The 18523-nt window shown below is 40.5% G+C and overlaps 1 protein-coding gene across 2 annotated transcripts in view; it reads left to right on the plus strand.

The window, feature by feature from the left end:
- DNAJC15 (DnaJ heat shock protein family (Hsp40) member C15) overlaps positions 1 to 18523 on the plus strand; it is an 84188-nt gene that overhangs the window by 15335 nt on the left and 50330 nt on the right. For both annotated transcript variants that reach the window (XM_070800028.1, XM_019971720.2), the window contains exon 2: positions 17635 to 17686. In XM_070800028.1, the coding sequence (XP_070656129.1) occupies positions 17635 to 17686 (52 nt within the window). The remainder of the gene's footprint in view (positions 1 to 17634; positions 17687 to 18523) is intronic.

Genomic DNA, 18523 nt, shown 5'->3' on the forward strand with positions numbered 1-18523 from the left:
AAAAAAGGAAAGATATACCCATTTGAATGCAGAGTTCCAAAGAATAACAAGGAGAGATATGAAAGCCTTCCTCAGCAATCAATGCAAAGAAATAGAGGAAAACAATAGAATGGGAAAGACTAGAGATCTCTTCAAGAAAATTAGAGATACCAAGGGAACATTTCATGCCAAGATGGGGTCAATAAAGGACAGAAATGGTATGGACCTAACAAAAGCAGAAGATATTAAGAAGAAGTGGCAAGAATACACAGAAGAACTGTACAAAAAAGATCTTCACAACCCAGATCATCACGATGGTGTGATCACTCACCTACAGCCAGACATCCTGGAATGTGAAGTCAAGTAGGCCTTAGGAATCATCACTACGAACAAAGCTAGTGGAGGTGATGGAATTCCAGTTGAGCTATTTCAAATCCTAAAAGGTGATGCTATGAAAGTGCTGCACTCAATATGCCAGCAAATTTGGAAAACTCAGCAGTGGCCACAGGACTGGAAAAGGTCAGTTTTCATTCCAATCCAAAGAAAGGCAATGCCAAAAAATGCTCAAACTACCGCACAATTGCACTCATCTCACATGCTAGTAAAGTAATGCTCAAAATTCTCCAAGCCAGGCTTCAGCAATATGTGAACCGTGAACTTCCAAATGTGCAAGCTGGATTTAGAAAAGGCAGAGGAACCAGAGATCAAATTGCCAACATCCTCTGGATCATCGAAAAAGCAAGAGAGTTCCAGAAAAACATCTATTTCTGCTTTATTGACTATGCCAAAGCCTTTGACTGTGTGGATCACAAGAAACTGTGGAAAATTCTGAAAGAGATGGGAATACCAGACCACCTGATCTGCCTCTTGAGAAATTTGTATGCAGGTCAGGAAGCAACAGTTAGAACTGGACATGGAACAACAGACTGGTTCCAAATAGGAAAAGGAGTACGTCAAGGCTGTATATTGTCACCCTGCTTATTTAACTTATCTGCAGAGTACATCATGAGAAATGCTGGGCTGAAAGAAACACAAGCTGGAATCAAGATTGCCGGGAGAAATATCAATAACCTTAGATACGCAGATGACACCACCTTTATGGCAGAAAGTGAAGAACTAAAGAGCCTCTTGATGAAAGTGAAAAAGAGTGAAAAAGTTGGCTTAAAATTCAACATTCAGAAAACTAAGATCATGGCATCCGGTCCCATTACTTCATGGGAAATAGACGGGAAAACAGTGGACACAGTGGCTGACTTTATTTTTTGGGGCTCCAAAATCACTACAGATGGTGATTGCAGCCATGAAATTAAAAGATGCTTATTCCTTGGAAGGAAAATTATGACCAACCTAGATAGCATATTAAAAAGCAGAGATGTTACTTTGCCAACAAAGATCCATCTAGTCAAGGCTGTGGTTTTTTCAGTGGTCATGTATGGATGTGAGAGTTGGACTATAAAGAAAGCTGAGCACCAAAGAATTGATGCTTTTGAACTGTGGTGTTGGAGAAGACTCTTAGGGTCCCTTGGACTGCAAGGAGATCCAACCAGTCCATCCTAAATGAGATCAGTCCTGGGTGTTCATTGGAAGGACTGATGTTGAAGTTGAAACTCCAATAATTTGGCCACCTAATGCGGAGAGCTAACTCATTTGAAAAGACCCTGATGCTGGGAAAGATTGAGGGCAGGAGGAGAAGGGTACAACAGAGGATGAGATGGTTGGATGGCATCACCGACTCAATGGACATGGGTGGGTAGACTGCGAGAGTTGGTGATGGACAGGGAGGCCTGGCGTGCTGCGATTCATGGGGTCTCAGAGTCAGACATGACTGAGCGACCGAACTGAACTGATGTATATATATATCTATCTGACATCCTGATGTGTTAGCGGCTATGGTCACTAATGCTATCTTTACATGAGCAGTGGTGAAAAAAATCTAATAAGTTCTAAAAGAAATTAGATAAATTTATGAATAAATAAATAGTTTTTGAGAACTCACATGTTTTGTTTTGAGATTGTGAATCAGTTTGTAACCTTTGTGAGATGATCTTATTAATCTGTATCTCTACCCCTAGTACAGTGCCTGGTTTGTAGTCAGCACCCAGATTAAATGTCACAAATTCAACATTTATTTATCTTGAATGAGTCAAGGGTTATGCCTAAAAGCAGTATTTTCTGGTTCTGAAACACAGCAGAAATACGTATCATTCAGGGTTCTCCGAAGAAACTGAGCTAAGTTGTTTGTATTACTTCTAAAGGAATCAGCTTACCTAGTTGTGGGAGCTGGCAAGTTTAAAATCTGTAGGGCAGGCCCACAGGGTGGAAACCTTCAGACGGCAGCTCATTCTTGAGTAGAATTTCTACTTCCCCAGGGAAATCTCAGTTTTTCATCTTAAGGCCTTTCAACTGATTGGATGAGGCCACTTGCATGATCAAAGAAACCCCTTTCCTTAATAAAGTCAGCTGAATATAGATGTCAGCCTGACATTGGTACAAAATACCAATATGCCAACACCTGGCTTGGGATTTAATGGACTGACCTGACACGTAAAATTGACACGTAAAATGAACCATCACAGTATCCTTGGGTTTGAGAACTTGAAGCCGAACGTGCAGCTTGGTTTGGCAAACCTATGATGAGCCCAGGGGCTCCTGATGCTCTGCAGGGCCACCAGGACTAGGCTGGTACTGAGACAGGACTTTCTGACTAGTCACATTTAATGTGACCAAAGAATACCTGCTTGTGTTACTAGAGACAAGGTTCGTATCATTAGGTCCCTGAATGAATGCACAGCAGCACTTTCTCACAAGTTACAGCAAGGATTTAAGTTTGGGGAACTTGTTGTCAGTTACATTAGAGAGTGGAGAAGCACTCGCTTGGCGTGAGCCTAGGGTTTTGTTTCTGACTGTCTTTGCTTCCGGATGTTGTTGTTTTGATTTGTTTCTGTTTTGCCCTTTTATTTCCTCTCTAGTCATGCTGTAGAAATGAATGCTTGCCTCTGGTTTAAAACAAGTGACTTTAACATTGAGCAAGTAAGATGTCACTAGCATTGTTTTTTCTCTTTTACTTCGGTTAAGTTTTTCACTTCAGTTAGTTACAGAATTGGTGTTTTGAGTAAAGTGCAGGTGTATTTGTTTTGGGCAATGTAATGGTAAGGGCCAGGTAGATTAATGTGGATTGGTCCAATTTAGATGCCAAAATCTGTGAAATTCATGTCAGCTTGAAATTTTAGGGAAGGATAATTGTAAAAAAATAAAAATAAAAATTCTCTTCCTAAATGTCTTTGTATCATGTCTGCCCCTCTTTCTGGAATATAAATCCTCTCCTTCTTTTGATCTGCATGTGCAATACCTCTTTCTCCAATTCTGCTGATTTGCCAGCAGTCTTTCTTATTTCTTCCCTTTTTTCTCCTTTCCACTTGCTGTTGTTTAAATTCAAAGAGCTTTCTTTGGAGAAATTGAACCAAGTAATGAGGCCACATAAAACACCGAGTTCAGCAGAAAGTGATTTGCTTGTGATTAACCCTTGAGAATTGAACCACTGCCAGATAACGAAGAATGCAGTTTGAGACAACCTGCTCATTCTTCTTTTCCATTAGTAGATGAGACCCTTTCTTCCCCAGGTGTTAGGAATTCATGTACAGCTTTGCTCAGGTTTAATTTATCAAACTCAGGGTGGCATGTTTTTAGAAAAGCAAGACCAGAAGGGAGCTTATGACAGCCCTTCCCTCTGCCCCACTTCCTCCTACAGACTTTCCAGCAAAAGGCAACTCCATTCTTCCAGTTGTTTAAGGCAATAACGTTGACGTCTTTCCCCAAGCTTTATTAAAGTATAATTGGCAAATAAAAACTGTGTGTATGTATGGTTTACAACATGATGATTTCGTAGACATATACATTGTGAAATGATTACCATGCTGCTGCTGCTAAGTCGCTTCAGTCGTGTCTGACTCTGTGCCACCCCGTAGACGGCAGCCCATAGGCTCCGCCGTCCCTGGGGTTCTCCAGGCAAGAACACTGGAATGGGTTGCCATTTCCCTCTCCAATGCATGAAAGTGAAAAGTGAAAGTGAAGTCGCTCAGTCATGTCCGACTCTTAGCGACCCCATGGACTGCAGCCTACCAGGCTCCTCCGTCCATGGGATTTTCCAGGCAAGAGTACTGGACTGGCAATGATTACCATAATTCAGGCTAATCAACACATTTGTCATGTCCATCACATTGTTACTTTCTGTGTGTATATATGTGTGAGAACACTCAAGTTTCCTCTTTCAGCAAATTTCAAGTGTAAAACTTATTCATCTAACAGGAATTTTGACCCACATTACCCCATTTCACCCACTAATCACTGTTCTACTCTCTGCTTCTATGAGTTTGACTTTTTTTTAGATTCTACATATATATGTGAGGTCAATCAGTAATTTGTCCTTCTGTGTCTGACTTTATTTCATTTTGTGTTATGGCTTCCTTCGTGACTCAGACAATAAAGAATCCACCTGCAATGCAGGAGTCCTGGGTTTGATCCCTGGGTCAGGAAGATCCCCTGGAGAAGGGAATGACAACCCACTCCAGTATTCTTGCCTAAGAATTCCATGGACAGAGAGGCCTAGTGAACTACAGTCCATGGGATCACAAAGAGTTGAACACATCCTCCAGGTTCATCCATGTTGTCACAAATGCTAGAATTTCCTTCTCTTTATGGGTGAATAATATTCCATTGTACATGCATACCACATTTTCTTCGTTCATCTTCTCTTTCCTTTATACCTCACATCCAGTCTCTCAACAAATCTTAATTGGCTTTATCTTCAGAATATATCCAGAATCTGACCACTTCCCCCCAACTGCATGGCTAATCACTTCGGTCCAAGCTATCACAATCTCCTTCCTGGATTATTTTAAATGACTCCTAGCTCATCAGTGCCTCTGTCTTTGACATGTCTTTTCTCAGCATGACAACTAATAACCATTTTAGAATTGTACGTATGAAGTCTTAGGCCTCTTAAAACACATGGTTTATCGCACTCAGAAAAACTGAAGTCCTTTTGCTGATGCTAAGGCCTGACGCAACCTGCTGTCCATGTTGCTTCTCTGCCCTCATTTTCTGTTCCTCCTTCTCTCCTTTCTTTGTGCGTGCTGGCCTCCTGAGTGTTTGTGGGCACAGCAGTTTATACACGCTTGCCTTAGGGGCTTCGGATTTGTTGCCTCTGCCCACAATGGTTTCTCCTTAAATACTGACATGACTACACTTTCTTCCTATTTTTCGCCACCCAAAAGTCACCTTTTCAGTGAAGCTTCCTCTGTTCACTAATTTGTTGCTTTCATTGTATAAACACACGTGAATTCTCTGGTCGCTTCATTTCCTCCATTGCATGTATCACTTTCTGTGTATATTTTTCTGATTTCTGTTGTTTGTTGTCCGTCTCTTTGAAATACTCAGAGATGGGAGAAAGCCTCCAAATGGCTGAAAAAATGCCTGACTTTTTTTTATTGGGAGTTTTGGTATTTTTCTTTGTTTAGCAATTCAGTTACTCCTCCTTATTTCTCTATGTGGATATGTGAATTGTATTCATTTAAATTTTTGTAATGAAATTTACCTGGCACAGACCCTTAATTTCATCTTCTTTGTCTTCTGTGAGATTTTTGGATGTATTTACCTGGTCCAGGATATTTTGAAACATGATTATGTGTTAATTTCTTAATTAAATTTAACTGTCATTTTGCATTATATTTTCCCATTTCAATCATAATTCCATTCACTAGCAGACACCAATACACAGAACAAATAATACAAGTTCCAAAAGGCATCTGGGTAGTGAGGATGTTGCTTAAGATCATTTTCATCCCTTTATATTAATTTTTGAGAAACTGTGTGTGTGTGTGTGTGTATGCTCAGTTGTTTCCACCTCTGTGACCCCATGGACTGTAGCCTGCCAGGCTCCTCTGCCTGTGAAATTTCCCAGGCAAGAACACTGGAGTGGGTTGCCCTTTCCTTCTCCAGTGCATGAAAGTGGAAAGTAAAAGTGAAGTCGCTCAGTCGTGTCCGACTGGCAGTGCCCCCATGGACTGCGGCCCACCAGGCTCCTCCGTCCATGGGATTTTCCAGGCAAGAGTACTGGAGTGGGGTGCCATTGCCTTCTCCTATTACTAACTACTTTGTTAGACTGGAAATCTAGAGATAAGCAGTCCCTACATCCAGAAGCTCACATTTTAGAAGGGGTTTAAAATAGGTAAATCGGGAAAGGTTGGGGGAGGGATAGGTCGGGAGTTTGGGATTGGTATGTACAAACTGCTGTATTTAAAATAAAATGCTTTTCCATTAAATAAATAAAACATATGTCTAATTCTAAAAATAGAGAAAGGAATAGGCAAACTATTATTATTAATAAAGAATGTGCTATGTACTGTAATGGCTAACAAACGAACCTTTTGGCCAACCCAGTACCTTGGGGTCACTGAAATGTTTTACTTGAGTGAAGAGATGGGTGATGAAATGAGGTGACCTTAAAGCTGTTTGTTGAAAAATAAGCAGGGATTTTCCAGGAGGACTGAGCATAGAAGAACAGGAAGGATTAGGAGTGAAAATGTGAGAGTGAAGGAAGGACTCGCAGACATCTGCCATGTGTACACGGTGCATCGGCTGCTCTTCATGATCTTTTCTCATTATCATTTTGAGCTTCCTGTAATGTATATTTTCATATTCCCGTTTTATAGATGAGGAAATGGGCCTAGAGACATCAGCTTAGGGTCCCAGATTTGGTCAAGATTGAGTTGAAATTAGAGCCCACACCTGATTAACTCTGAAGCCCGTGGAGTCTCCATTCAAGGCTGAAGGGATGAAAGACTGAGGAAGTTCATGCTCGCTTCACAGATGGAGACTGAAAAAAGTAAAATACAGTATTGGCAAAGAGGGATGGGGAGTGCTGTGAGTAAAGGGTGAGGGAGAGGGCGAAAGCCCAGCCAACAGCGGAAACCGTAGTTTTATAGTGGTGCTCTTTAGCGTAGATGTAAGACTTTTCTCCAGCCAGATTTAGCAGTCTAGGCAAAGGATTCTTTATGGTAACTCTGCAACCATTTTGAAATCAATCAGCAATTTCACTGGGAATATACTGTTTGTTAATTTATGCAGTGCTGTTATACATACGCTTGGACATTTTAAAATCTAAAATATTCATGTGTTGTTTGTAATCATAGGGGATGCAACGAAAACTATGCTGTTTGGCATTTTGAGAAATATCTGAAGTTGTCATGAATTTTTAAAACTTTTAATTCAATACCATTAGCCAGTAACACATACGTTTGTTATGTGCATACATATCATCTTTGTTTTCCCTGGTGACCATGATAGGATTGCTAAAAACCAAATTTCCAAATTTGGCATGAATAGAATTTTTCTGTTTTCCTTATATAGACCACTTTCCCAAAACACTGGCCTAGACCAGTTGTAAAATAATTAGTGGGTAGAATTTTTACCTGACTGTAACTGATCTAAATTTTAGATATACATACCTTTTTTATAAAAAAGATCAAGTTGTTATAAATACGTGCTAGCATAATTTTACGTAGGAAAAAAAAATGGATCTAAGAATTCATTTAGATCTTTTACTTGAAAAATGTTAGCTACTTTTCCAGCCCTCTGAATCTTCAAAGAAAATGTTACAAAACTAAAACTTGCTGAAGGCAGTCTTGTGGATATTTAAAACCAATGAAAACACCTTGTGTGGCATCTACATTTACCATCTACTGTCAAGATTGCTGGGAAAAATATCAATAACCTCAGATATGCAGATGACACCACCCTTACGGCAGAAAGTGAAGAGGAACTAAAAAGCCTCTTGATGAAAGTGAAAGAGGAAAGTGAAAAAATTGGCTTAAAGCTCAACATTCAGAAAACTAAGATCATGGCATCTGGTCCATCACTTCATGGAAATAGATGGGGAAACAGTGTCAGACTTTATTTTTTGGGGCTCCAAAATCACTGCAGATGGTGACTGCAGCCATGAAATTAAAAGACGCTTACTCCTTCGAAGGAAAGTTATGACCAACCTAGATAGCATATTCAAAAGAGAGACATTAGTTTGCCAGCAAAGGTCGATCTAGTCAAGGCTATGGTTTTTCCAGTAGTCATGTATGGATGTGAGAGTTGGACTGTGAAGAAGGCTGAGTGCCGAAGAATTGATGCTTTTGAACTGTAGTGTTGGAGAAGACTCTTGAGAGTCCCTTGGACTACAAGGAGATCCAACCAGTCCATTCTAAAGGAGATCAGTCCTGGGTGTTCTTTGGAAGGACTGATGCTAAAGTTGAAACTCCAATACTGTGGCCACCTCATGCGAAGAGTTGACTCATTGGAAAAGACTCTGATGCTGGGAGGGATTGGGGGCAGGAGGAGAAGGGGACGACAGAGGATGAGATGGCTGGATGGCATCACTGACTTGATGGACGTGAGTCTGAGTGAACTCCGGGAGTTGGTGATGGACAGGGAGGCCTGGTGTGCTGTGTGATTCATGGGGTCGCAAAGAGTCGGACATGACTGAGTGACTGAACTGAACTGACTGACTGACTGATCGCCTACATATGTACGACACCTATGGCAGTTTTAGCTCAGGCCAGAGTACACGTGTATACATATCTGTCCTTTTAAATCACACTGCCTTATTTCTTTTCTTTTCAGCACATATTCTAATTTTCCAAAGTCAAAGAAATAGGAACATTTCTCTAGTTTCTATAAAAACACAGGCGTAGCATGATGTCAGTCTGGTTGCATGAAAGCAGTTTTGGACGTTTAACCTGGCTATTGCCTGGTTGGTGGAAAATTACAGTACTAGTGTTACTAACACCATGCCTCGTTCTCCATTTTGCTTTTAAGTGGTCTTTTCAACGTTTTGTTCTGTTACTGACAATTTAATTTTGAAGCATCATTGTTTAAAAAACATTCAAAATAGAAATTGAAGCACATCATTGTGCTTGACACTAGATCAAATATGGTGTTGTGTCTATAAAAGAAATAAAATAGATCCTGTTAGCCTGACGGTACAATACGAACATTTAAATAAATGTGAAATAGCATAGTGATAAAGCAAATGTGAAATTTTTTCAACAGTGGTAAAGTAGAGAAGAAAGATGTTGATGGAATTCTCTATTATTTACACAATTATGCTAAATGAACCATAGGCTATTTCCTTTTTTAAACCTCAGTTAGCTTAGATGTAATTTTATACTTTAAAAAATTTAAGGACAGATACAGGTATGGTTGAGAGTTCTCTGAACTACTTGGTTAGATGTCAGATAGACTCTCTTGTGCCTCCTACTTCCTGTATTTGCAGTTAGATGGTTACTTTTTTCTGTTTGGGTCATTCACATACATGAAGGGTTGGGGGAGCTTGTTGTTATTGTTGTTTAGTCGCTAAGTTGTGTCTGACTCTTTGTGACCCCGTGGACTGTAGCCTGCCAGGCTCCTCTGTCCGTGGGATTTCCCAGGCAAGAATAATGGAGTGGCTTGCCCTTGCCATCTCCAAAGGATTTTCCAGACCCAGGGGTCAAACCCCTGTCTCCTGCTTGGCAGGCAGATTCTTTACTACTGAGCCACCTGGGAAGAGCTATCTAAATTCATGTCTGAAAAAAAATTCCATTGACTTTTTAGTGAATGAAAAACTGTTAGGTAGTAAATAAATATTCTTTTCTAGGAAACAAATGATATTCTTATTTTGGACCATTTAAGGTTCAGTTCAGTTCAGTTGCTCAGCCGTGTCCGACTCTTTGCGACCCCACGAACTGCAGCACGCCAGGCCTCCCTGTCCATCACCAACTCCTGGAGTTCACTCAAACTCACATCCATCGAGTTAGTGATGCCATCCAACCATCTCATCCTCTGTCGTCCCCTTCTCCTGCCCTCAATCTTTCCCACCATCAGGGACTTTTCAAATGAGTCAGTTCTTCACATCAGGTGGCCAAACTACTGGAGTTTCAGCTTCAACATCAGTCCTTCCAGTGAACACTCAGGACTCATTTCCTTTAGGATGGACTGGTTGGATCTCCTAGCAGTCCAAGGGACTCTCAAGAGTCTTCTCCAACACCATGGTTCAAAAGCATCAATTCTTCGGCGCTCAGCTTTCTTCACAGTCCAATTCTCATATCCATACATGACCACTGGAAAAACCATAGCCTTGACTAGACGGACCTCTGTTGACAAAGCGATGTCTCTGCTTTTGAATATGCTATCTAGGTTGGTCATAACTTTCCTTCGAAGGAGTAAGCGTCTTTTAATTTCATGGCTGCAGTCACCATCTGCAGTGATTTTGGAGCCCCCAAAAATAAAGTCTGACACTGTTTCCACTGTTTCCCCATCTATTTCCTATGATGTGATAGGACCAGATGCCATGATCTTCGTTTTCTGAATGTTGAGTTTTAAGCCACTTCCTCTTCACTTTCTGCCGTAAGGGTGGTGTCATCTGCATATCTGAGGTTATTGATATTTCTCCCGGCAATCCTGATTCCAGCTTGTGCTTCTTCCAGCTCAGCGTTTCTCATGATGTACTCTGCATATAAGTTAAATAAGCAGGATGACAATATACAGCCTTGACGTACTCCTTTTCCTATTTGGAACCAGTCTGTTGTTCCATGTCCAGTTCTAACTGTTGCTTCCTGACCTGCATACAGATTTCTCAAGAGGCAGGTCAGGTCTTCTGGTATTCTCATCTCTTTCAGAATTTTCCACAGTTTCTTGTGATCCACACAGTCAAAGGCTTTGGCATAGTCAGTAAAGCAGAAATAGATTTTTTTCTGGAACTCTCTTGCTTTTTTGATGATCCAGAGGATGTTGGCAATTTGATCTCTGGTTCCTCTGCCTTTTCTAAATCCAGCTTAAACATCTGGAAGTTCATGGTTCACGTATTGCTGAAGCCTGGCTTGCAGAATTTTGAGCATTACTTTACTAGCGTGTGAGATGAGTGCAATTGTGCAGTAGTTTGACCATTCTTTGGCATTGCCTTTCTTTGGGATTGAAATGAACACTGACCTTTTCCAGTCCTGTGGCCACTCCTGAGTTTTCCAAATTTGCTGGAGTATTGAGTGCAGCACTTTCACAGCATCATCTTTCAGGATTTGAAATAGCTCAACTGGAATTCCATCACCTCCACTAGCTTTGTTCGTAGTGATGCTTCCTGAGGCCAACTTGACTTCACATTCCAGGATGTCTGGCTGTAGGTGAGTGATCACACTATCGTGATCATCTGGGTTGTGAAGATCTTTTTTACAGGTCTTCTGTGTATTCTTGCCATCTCTTCTTAATATCTTCTGCTTCTGTTAGGTCCATACCATTTCTGTCCTTTATCGAGCCCATCTTTGCATGAAATGTTCCCTTGGTATCTCTGATTTTCTTGAAGAGATCTCTAGTCTTTCCCATTCTGTTGTTTTCCTCTATTTCTTTGCATTGATTGCTGAGGAAGGCTTTCTTATCTCTCCTTGCTATTCTTTGGAACTCTGCATACAGATGATTATATCTTTCCTTTTCTCCTTTGCTTTTCACTTCTCTTCTTTTCACAGCTATTTGTAAGGCGTCCTCAGACAGCCATTTTGCCTTTTTGCATTTCTTTTCCATGGGGATGGTCTTGATTCCTGTCTCCTGTACAATATCAGGAACCTCTGTCCATAGTTCATCAGGCACTCTGTCTGTCAGATCTAGTCCCTTAAATCTATTTCTCACTTCCACTGTATAATCGTAAGGGATTTGATTTAGGTCATACCTGAATGGTCTAGTGGTTTTCCCTACTTTCTTCAATTTCAGTCTGAATTTGGCAATAAGGAGTTCATGATCTGAGCCACAGTCAGCTCTTGGTCATGTCTTTGCTGACTGTATAGAGCTTCTCCATCTTTGACTACAAAGAATATAGTCAGTCTGATTTTGGTGTTGACCATCTGGTGATGTCCATGTGTAGAGTCTTCTTTTGTGTCGTTGGAAGACGGTGTTTGCTATGACCAGTGCGTTCTTTTGGCAAAACTCTTAGCCTTTGCCCTGCTTCATTCCGTACTCCAAGGGCAAATATGCCAGTTACTCCAGGCGTTCCTTGACTTGCTACTTTTGCATTCCCGTCCCGTATAATGAAAAGGATATCTTTTTTGGGTGTTATTTCTAAAAGGTCTTGTAGGTCTTCATAGAACCGTTCAACTTTAGCATCTTTAGCGTTACCAGTTGGGGCATAGGCTTGGATTACCGTGACATTGAATGGTTTGCCTTGGAAACAAACAGAGATCATTCTGTCATTTTTGAGATTGCATCCAAGTATTGCATTTCGGACTCTCTAGTTGACCATGATGGCTACTCCATTTCTTCTAAGGGATTCCTGCCCACAGTAGTAGATATAATGATCATCTGAGTTAAATTCACCCATTCCAGTCCATTTTAGTTCGCTGATTCCTAGAATGTCGACGTTCACTCTCGCCATCTCCTGTTGGACCACTTCCAATTTGCCTTGATTCATGGACCTAACATTCCAGGTTCCTATGCAATATTGCTCTTCACAGCATCAGACCTTGCTTCTATCAGCAGTCACATCCACAACTGGGTATTGTTTTTGCTTTGACTCCATCCCTTCATTCTTTCTGGAGTTATTTCTCCACTGATCTCCAGTTCCAAATAGGGAAAGGAGTTTGTCAAGGCTATATATTGTCACCTGCTTATTTAACTTATATGTAGAATACACCTTGAGAAACACTGGGCTTGAAGAAGCACAAACTGGAATCAAGATTGCCAGGAGAAATATCAATAACCTCAGATATGCAGATGACACCACCCTTATGGCAGAAAGTGAAGAAGAACTAAAGAGCCTCTTGATGAAAGTGAAAGAGGAGAGTGAAAAAGTTGGCTTAAAGCTCAACATTCAGAAAACTAAGATCATGGCATCCAGTCCCATCACTTTATTGGAAATAGATGGGGAAACAGTGGAAACAGTGTCAGATTTTATTTTGGGGGGGCTCCAAAAATACGCTTACTCCTTGGAAGACAAGTTATGACCAACCTAGACAGCATATTAAAAAGCAGAGACATTACTTTGCCAACAAAGTCTGTCTAGTCAAAGGTATAGTTTTTCTAGTAGTCATGTATGGATGTGAGAGTTGGAATGTAAAGAACGCTGAACGCCGAAGAATTGATGCTTTTGAACTATGGTGTTGGAGAAGACTCTTTAGAGTCTCTTGGACTGCAAGGAAATCTAACCAGTCTATCCTAAAGGAAATTAGTCCTGAGTTTTCATTGGAAGGACTGATGTTGAAACTGAAACTCTTAATACTTTGGCCACCTGATGTGAAGAACTGACTCATTTGCAAAGACTCTGACGCTGGGAAAGATTGAAGGTGCAAGGAGAAAGAGATGACGGAGGATGAGATGGTTGGATGGCGTCACCGACACAATGGACATTAGTCTGAATAAACCCCAGGAGTTGGTGATGGCCAGGGAAGCCTGACGTGCTGCAGACCATGGGGTTGCAAAGAGTTGGACATGACTGAGCAACTGAACTGAACTGAAGGTTAAAGATAAAGACCTTTGGGAGGTTAGCATTAGCAGTGGAGGCTCACCATGTTCAGCATCCTGTAGAGGACCCATTTGATACAAACCTTTGCCTTATTATACGCTGCATCTCTTATGCATAATATAGTGACTCATGTATACTAATGCATGTGTCAGTGAGTAGTAATGGGTGGGTTTGGGGGACATAGTTTAATGAAGGGACTATGTGCAGAGTTCTGGGTAAACAAGAAAGGATGATGAATGACCCAGGGACTAGTGACAGTTGGAAACAGTACCTACTGAGGCAGAGAGGCAAGGGGTTGGGAACTGTGCTCCAGAACCCAGTGAGAGTTACAGGTGTGGAGGAGGAGCCGCTGAACAGGAGCTGTGGCCGAAGAGGAGGCATAGCAGGGAATAAATGGTACTGCTTTTCTGTGTCCTTCCACTGGTACTTTTCTGCTGATTCTTCCTTTTGAGAAAAGCAGTTTCACGTGCACAGGCTTTCAGCCCTGCTCGGCCTCATGAGGAGAGGTCTTGGACTCAGAGCACTTTTTTAGCAAAAGGTGAGGAGCTCACACAGCCTGTGTTTTGTGGGGTGATTGTTTCCTGTTTCAGTCTTGCCCCCAGCTTTCAGTATCTCAGATTCCAGGGATGGTGTGGGCTAAAGAGGGAAGGGAGCACCGGGCCAGTTTCCTCTTGTCAGCCGTCATCCCCCAGGCCCGTGAAACTGGTGCACACAGCTGGGCTGGAGCTGATCTTACTCTGCCCCTTCTCTGGGTAAGAAATGTTATTCCATCCAGTGCTTGAGCATCGTGGTTGGCTTCGAAACTTTGGTACCAAGATATACTGGGCAGAGATGTTTAGAGTCCTTTTCTGTGATTGGTAGCTAGTGCTTGGTGTTTTGTGAAACTTCCTCTCATTGGCAAACCCAACCAGTAGCAGGAGTGCAAATGAGGACTGGATAATGTAGTCTTTTGAGCTAAATGGAGACAGAGATATAGAGCAAGTCAGGGAAGAGCGGGAAATGAACCTGGGGGAACAAATGGACAATAATCATTGGCGTATTCAATACTTATTTATTGAAAATTAAATTGAATTTTTAGCTGTTAAGTACAGTTGAGCCTTACATATTGTTAGATTAAGGTGAAACATGACCAAATGCCTAATGGTTGAATGTTTTTGATATAAATATCTTGACATAAAAATCTCTTTAGTAAGGCAACTATTTTGTCTCATATATATTTGAATAGTCAGAATAGTAAAAATGATATAATAATTAATCTATAAAAAAGAGCCTACCTCAAAAACCACTTCTGTGAGTCTTCTTTTACTCAGACAAATTTAAAAGTGTATGTGCCAAGCCACTGTGCTAAGTCCTTTTAGTACATCATTATTATTATTCTAGAAGTGTATCCTAGAAGAATATCCTAGAAGAATCACCCCAGAAGTGTAGATACTGCTGCTCGGTGCTTGATTCATTGGTGAACAGAACAAATTCCACAAAGGTCAGAGATCTTTGTATTCTGGTATTAATATTTCTACACCATTTTGGTTTGGTGATTGTTATCATTAGTATTCATGTTTATCAGCCGTTTAGATTTTTGTTTTCTATGAAGTCCCCGACCTACTCTTTTGTCCATTTCTATTGGATTGTCTGTCTTATTAATGGGGAAGAATTCTCTGTATTTTTGGATATGTGCTTATTTTATGTGTTACAAATGAGTTCTCCCATTCTGTGGCTGGTTCAAGCTGAAATACTGAGAATATGTCAAATCTTGATAGGCACAGATAGATATTTCTAGTGAGATAAAAGAGTAAGTAGAGTTTATAAGGAAGGACAATAAATTCACACATGAAGCAGTTGAGTACTTTGGTTGAACTGAGGATTTTTAAAGTGAACCAATGGAAAATAAGACTGGGAAACTCAAAATATGTAGTCCCTGGGAAGCTCTGGAAAATGGCAAAAATACACCTCAACAGAACTTCCTTTTCTTCCTTCTTTAAATGTTTTCTTTTGTGTTTGCGTACAGCTGGTTAACAGTGTGGTGGCCCATTGTGTGCTGTTTCAGGTGAACAGCAAAGGGATTCAGCCAACCCAGAACATCTTCTTTAAGCCAATACACATCTCCCTTCAGTTTCAGGAGTAATTAAGTCTAGGCAGCCTGAAGGGAGGGCTTCCCTTGTGGCTCAGCTGGTAAAGAATCTGCCTGCAATGCAGGAGACCTGGGTTCGATCCTGGGTTGGGAAGATCCCCTGGAGAAGGGAAGGGCTACCCACTCCAGTATTCTGGCCTGGAGAATTCCATGGACTGTATAGTCCATGGGGTCGCAAAGACTCAGACACGACTGAGCGACTTTCACTTTCACTTAACCTAAAGGGAACCTTGAAGACTGTTTGGCCCCTCTGGCTAGCTAGCTCTAGGCTTGACCTCTACCAGAGAAAGAATCTTCCTTCCCTGAGATTGTCCCAGTGCTCTGCCCAGTGAGAAGGTGCATCTTAAAACTGGAACTGAAGAAACCTAGATGAACTTTCTTCATCTTGTCTATAAAGAGCTCTAGATTTCTCAGAGAGCGTTGCGTGCATGAGTGCTCAGTTGCTTTGGTCGTGTCCGACTCTTTGCGAGCCTATGGATTGTAGTCCACCAGGCCCCTCTGTCCATGGGATTCTTCAGGCAAGAATACTGGAGTGGGTTTGCTGTGCCCTTCTCCAAAGAGAGCCCTACTGGGTGTTAAAGTTAGAGCACCTTCATATGGTTGGCCTTTGTGTCCTGATGTTTATCCTTTTAGAGTCTCTTGTTGAATATTTAGGGGTTTAATTTCCTAAGACTTGCATTCCCTTACAGAACTTGAAAACTAATAGCTGTAGGGCTTTTTGGTTTTACTGTCCTTCCAGTCTCAACCTCCATTTTTTGACTTCTGCACTGATGTGAAATGAATCCATTCCTGTCCACTGGTGAGACTGTTGTAGCTATTCTTAGTCTTTGCTGGATGTGACGGATTTGCCTCTCTCACCACTAATCAGACAAAATCATTTCTATAGTGTCTCTCTTCAATTATGACCCCATCAAAATTTTGATTTGGCTGCAGATACCTGAAAACCGAAAATATGAGTAGTATCTTAGGAAGCCAGAATTTTATTTTTGTCTCTTATAAATAGAGGCTATCCAGGGGCACTGGCAGCTCCATGATCGTCCAGACCAGTGTCCTTCCACCTCATTTTTCCTCCTTCCTTGTCCGACACGGCGGCTTCTGGTATAATGTCTACATCGCAGCCAGTAGGAAGGAGGAATGGAGCAGGGGAGGGACATTCCCCTGCCCCCGAAAGACTTCGCAAATGCTGCACGCACTGCTCTGCTTATATCCTATAAGCCAACATTTACTAAACAGTGCTGTACCTAAGCCTAAGGGACGCTTGGAAATATGTGTCTGGCTAAAAATAGGAATTTTTGATCCTCTAGAAGAAAGGGAGAATGGATCTTGGGGGCATCCATTGATCTTTGCTACCTAAAACCTTTTTCTGTTGTGACTTAAATATTTTCCCCAGGTGGTTAAGGAGAAAAGCAGAGAATAATATGGAGTGTATACCTAATTCAGAATTTATCTGGATGAGCTCATATTTTTAGACTCTGGATTTTTCGCTCTTATTTTAAAAGTTTTACCTTGGTCTAGGAAGGTAGAAATAAGCTAGTTCTTAAGCTTTTCATCACTTTTACTGATTTTCCACAATTTGGCTTCTTGGCTACACTTGGATATCATATTTTATCAAATTTTTAAATAGAGCGGAGTCCATTTGTGCCTCACATATGTAAAGGAGGAGGAAATATTTGCCTTTTATATTTATGGAAGATAAATACACTAGACCCACTGTTAAGAATAGTCTATAGAAAACATTTTAGCAACAAGTAACATAAAAGCTCTTGGTCAGAATGAAGTCAAATACATGGAAATTGAATGAAGTCTAAAATTAGTTCACTGAAAATCAGCCAATATAATGTGTAGGAGATAGAATCTCATAGACACTGCAGATATTTAAACCTTCTACAGAGCAGAGCTTGAAGAAAATGTGGTATTTAACATAATTGTTCTCATTATTTTAAATGATTTACTTTAAAAACTCATATGTAGCACTGTAAATGATAATCATTTTTTTCCTCTGTAGGCAAGAAGTTTGATAGCTGTGGGGCTGGGTATTGCAGCTCTTGGCTTTGCAGGTAAGATAAATAAAGGATACATATCAATAAATGTTGTAGGAGAAATATTTCCAAATAGCTTTTAGTGAATTTTGAGAAGACTCTCAGTTTTCTGAGGTTTTTGGTTTTAAGACATACATTCCCGTTCTTGACAGCGTTCATAGTCTGTGAACATTTGTCAGTATAGATAAACTTTGTAGTGAAGGAAATTAATGCTACCAAAGTTTGGGAAACTAGCCCCTGTAATAATTGATCTTCCTGACATTTTTTTAGTGTGAGCTATAGTATACTGTTAAGAAATAAACTTTAATGTGAAGCAGTATAAGTGATATGGGGCTCTTCTGTACGCCCATATTTATTTTTTTCTTGCAGATAAGTTTATACATTTTCTGTCAGTTCTTTCTGATGAGCTAGTTAGCCTTGGTAGTGTGTTTATTACTCAACTTAATGTATTGGTGTAATTTCTTTGGAAACCCAGGAGGATTTCTTTAACTGCCAAAAATCTTTTTAGAAAGAATAGTTATAAAGATTTAAAGTAAAATTGCTATTGCTTCCAGTCATTAATTTATAATTTTAAATTACATAGCTATTCTCTAATTAAATGTTCATCTGAGAGCATTTCTTTGTTGATAAAGATTTACATTTTTCAGTTAGCTTTTGTGTCTCCTAAGGGCCATGGGTTTGATCATTTTAATTGGATCTTCTTTGTAGGTGGGGCTATTAATACATTCTATTGTGGTTATATACAGTGACATCCAATAGGAAAAGAGACTTAAAAGATTTTATTCTGTTTTACATGATATTTAATTGCACACAGCTCTATTTAAAGCACCTTACCAGTGAGAACTTTATTTTTTT

Source organism: Bos indicus, chromosome 12 (assembly GCF_029378745.1).
Source record: "Bos indicus isolate NIAB-ARS_2022 breed Sahiwal x Tharparkar chromosome 12, NIAB-ARS_B.indTharparkar_mat_pri_1.0, whole genome shotgun sequence".
NCBI lineage: Eukaryota > Metazoa > Chordata > Mammalia > Artiodactyla > Bovidae > Bos > Bos indicus.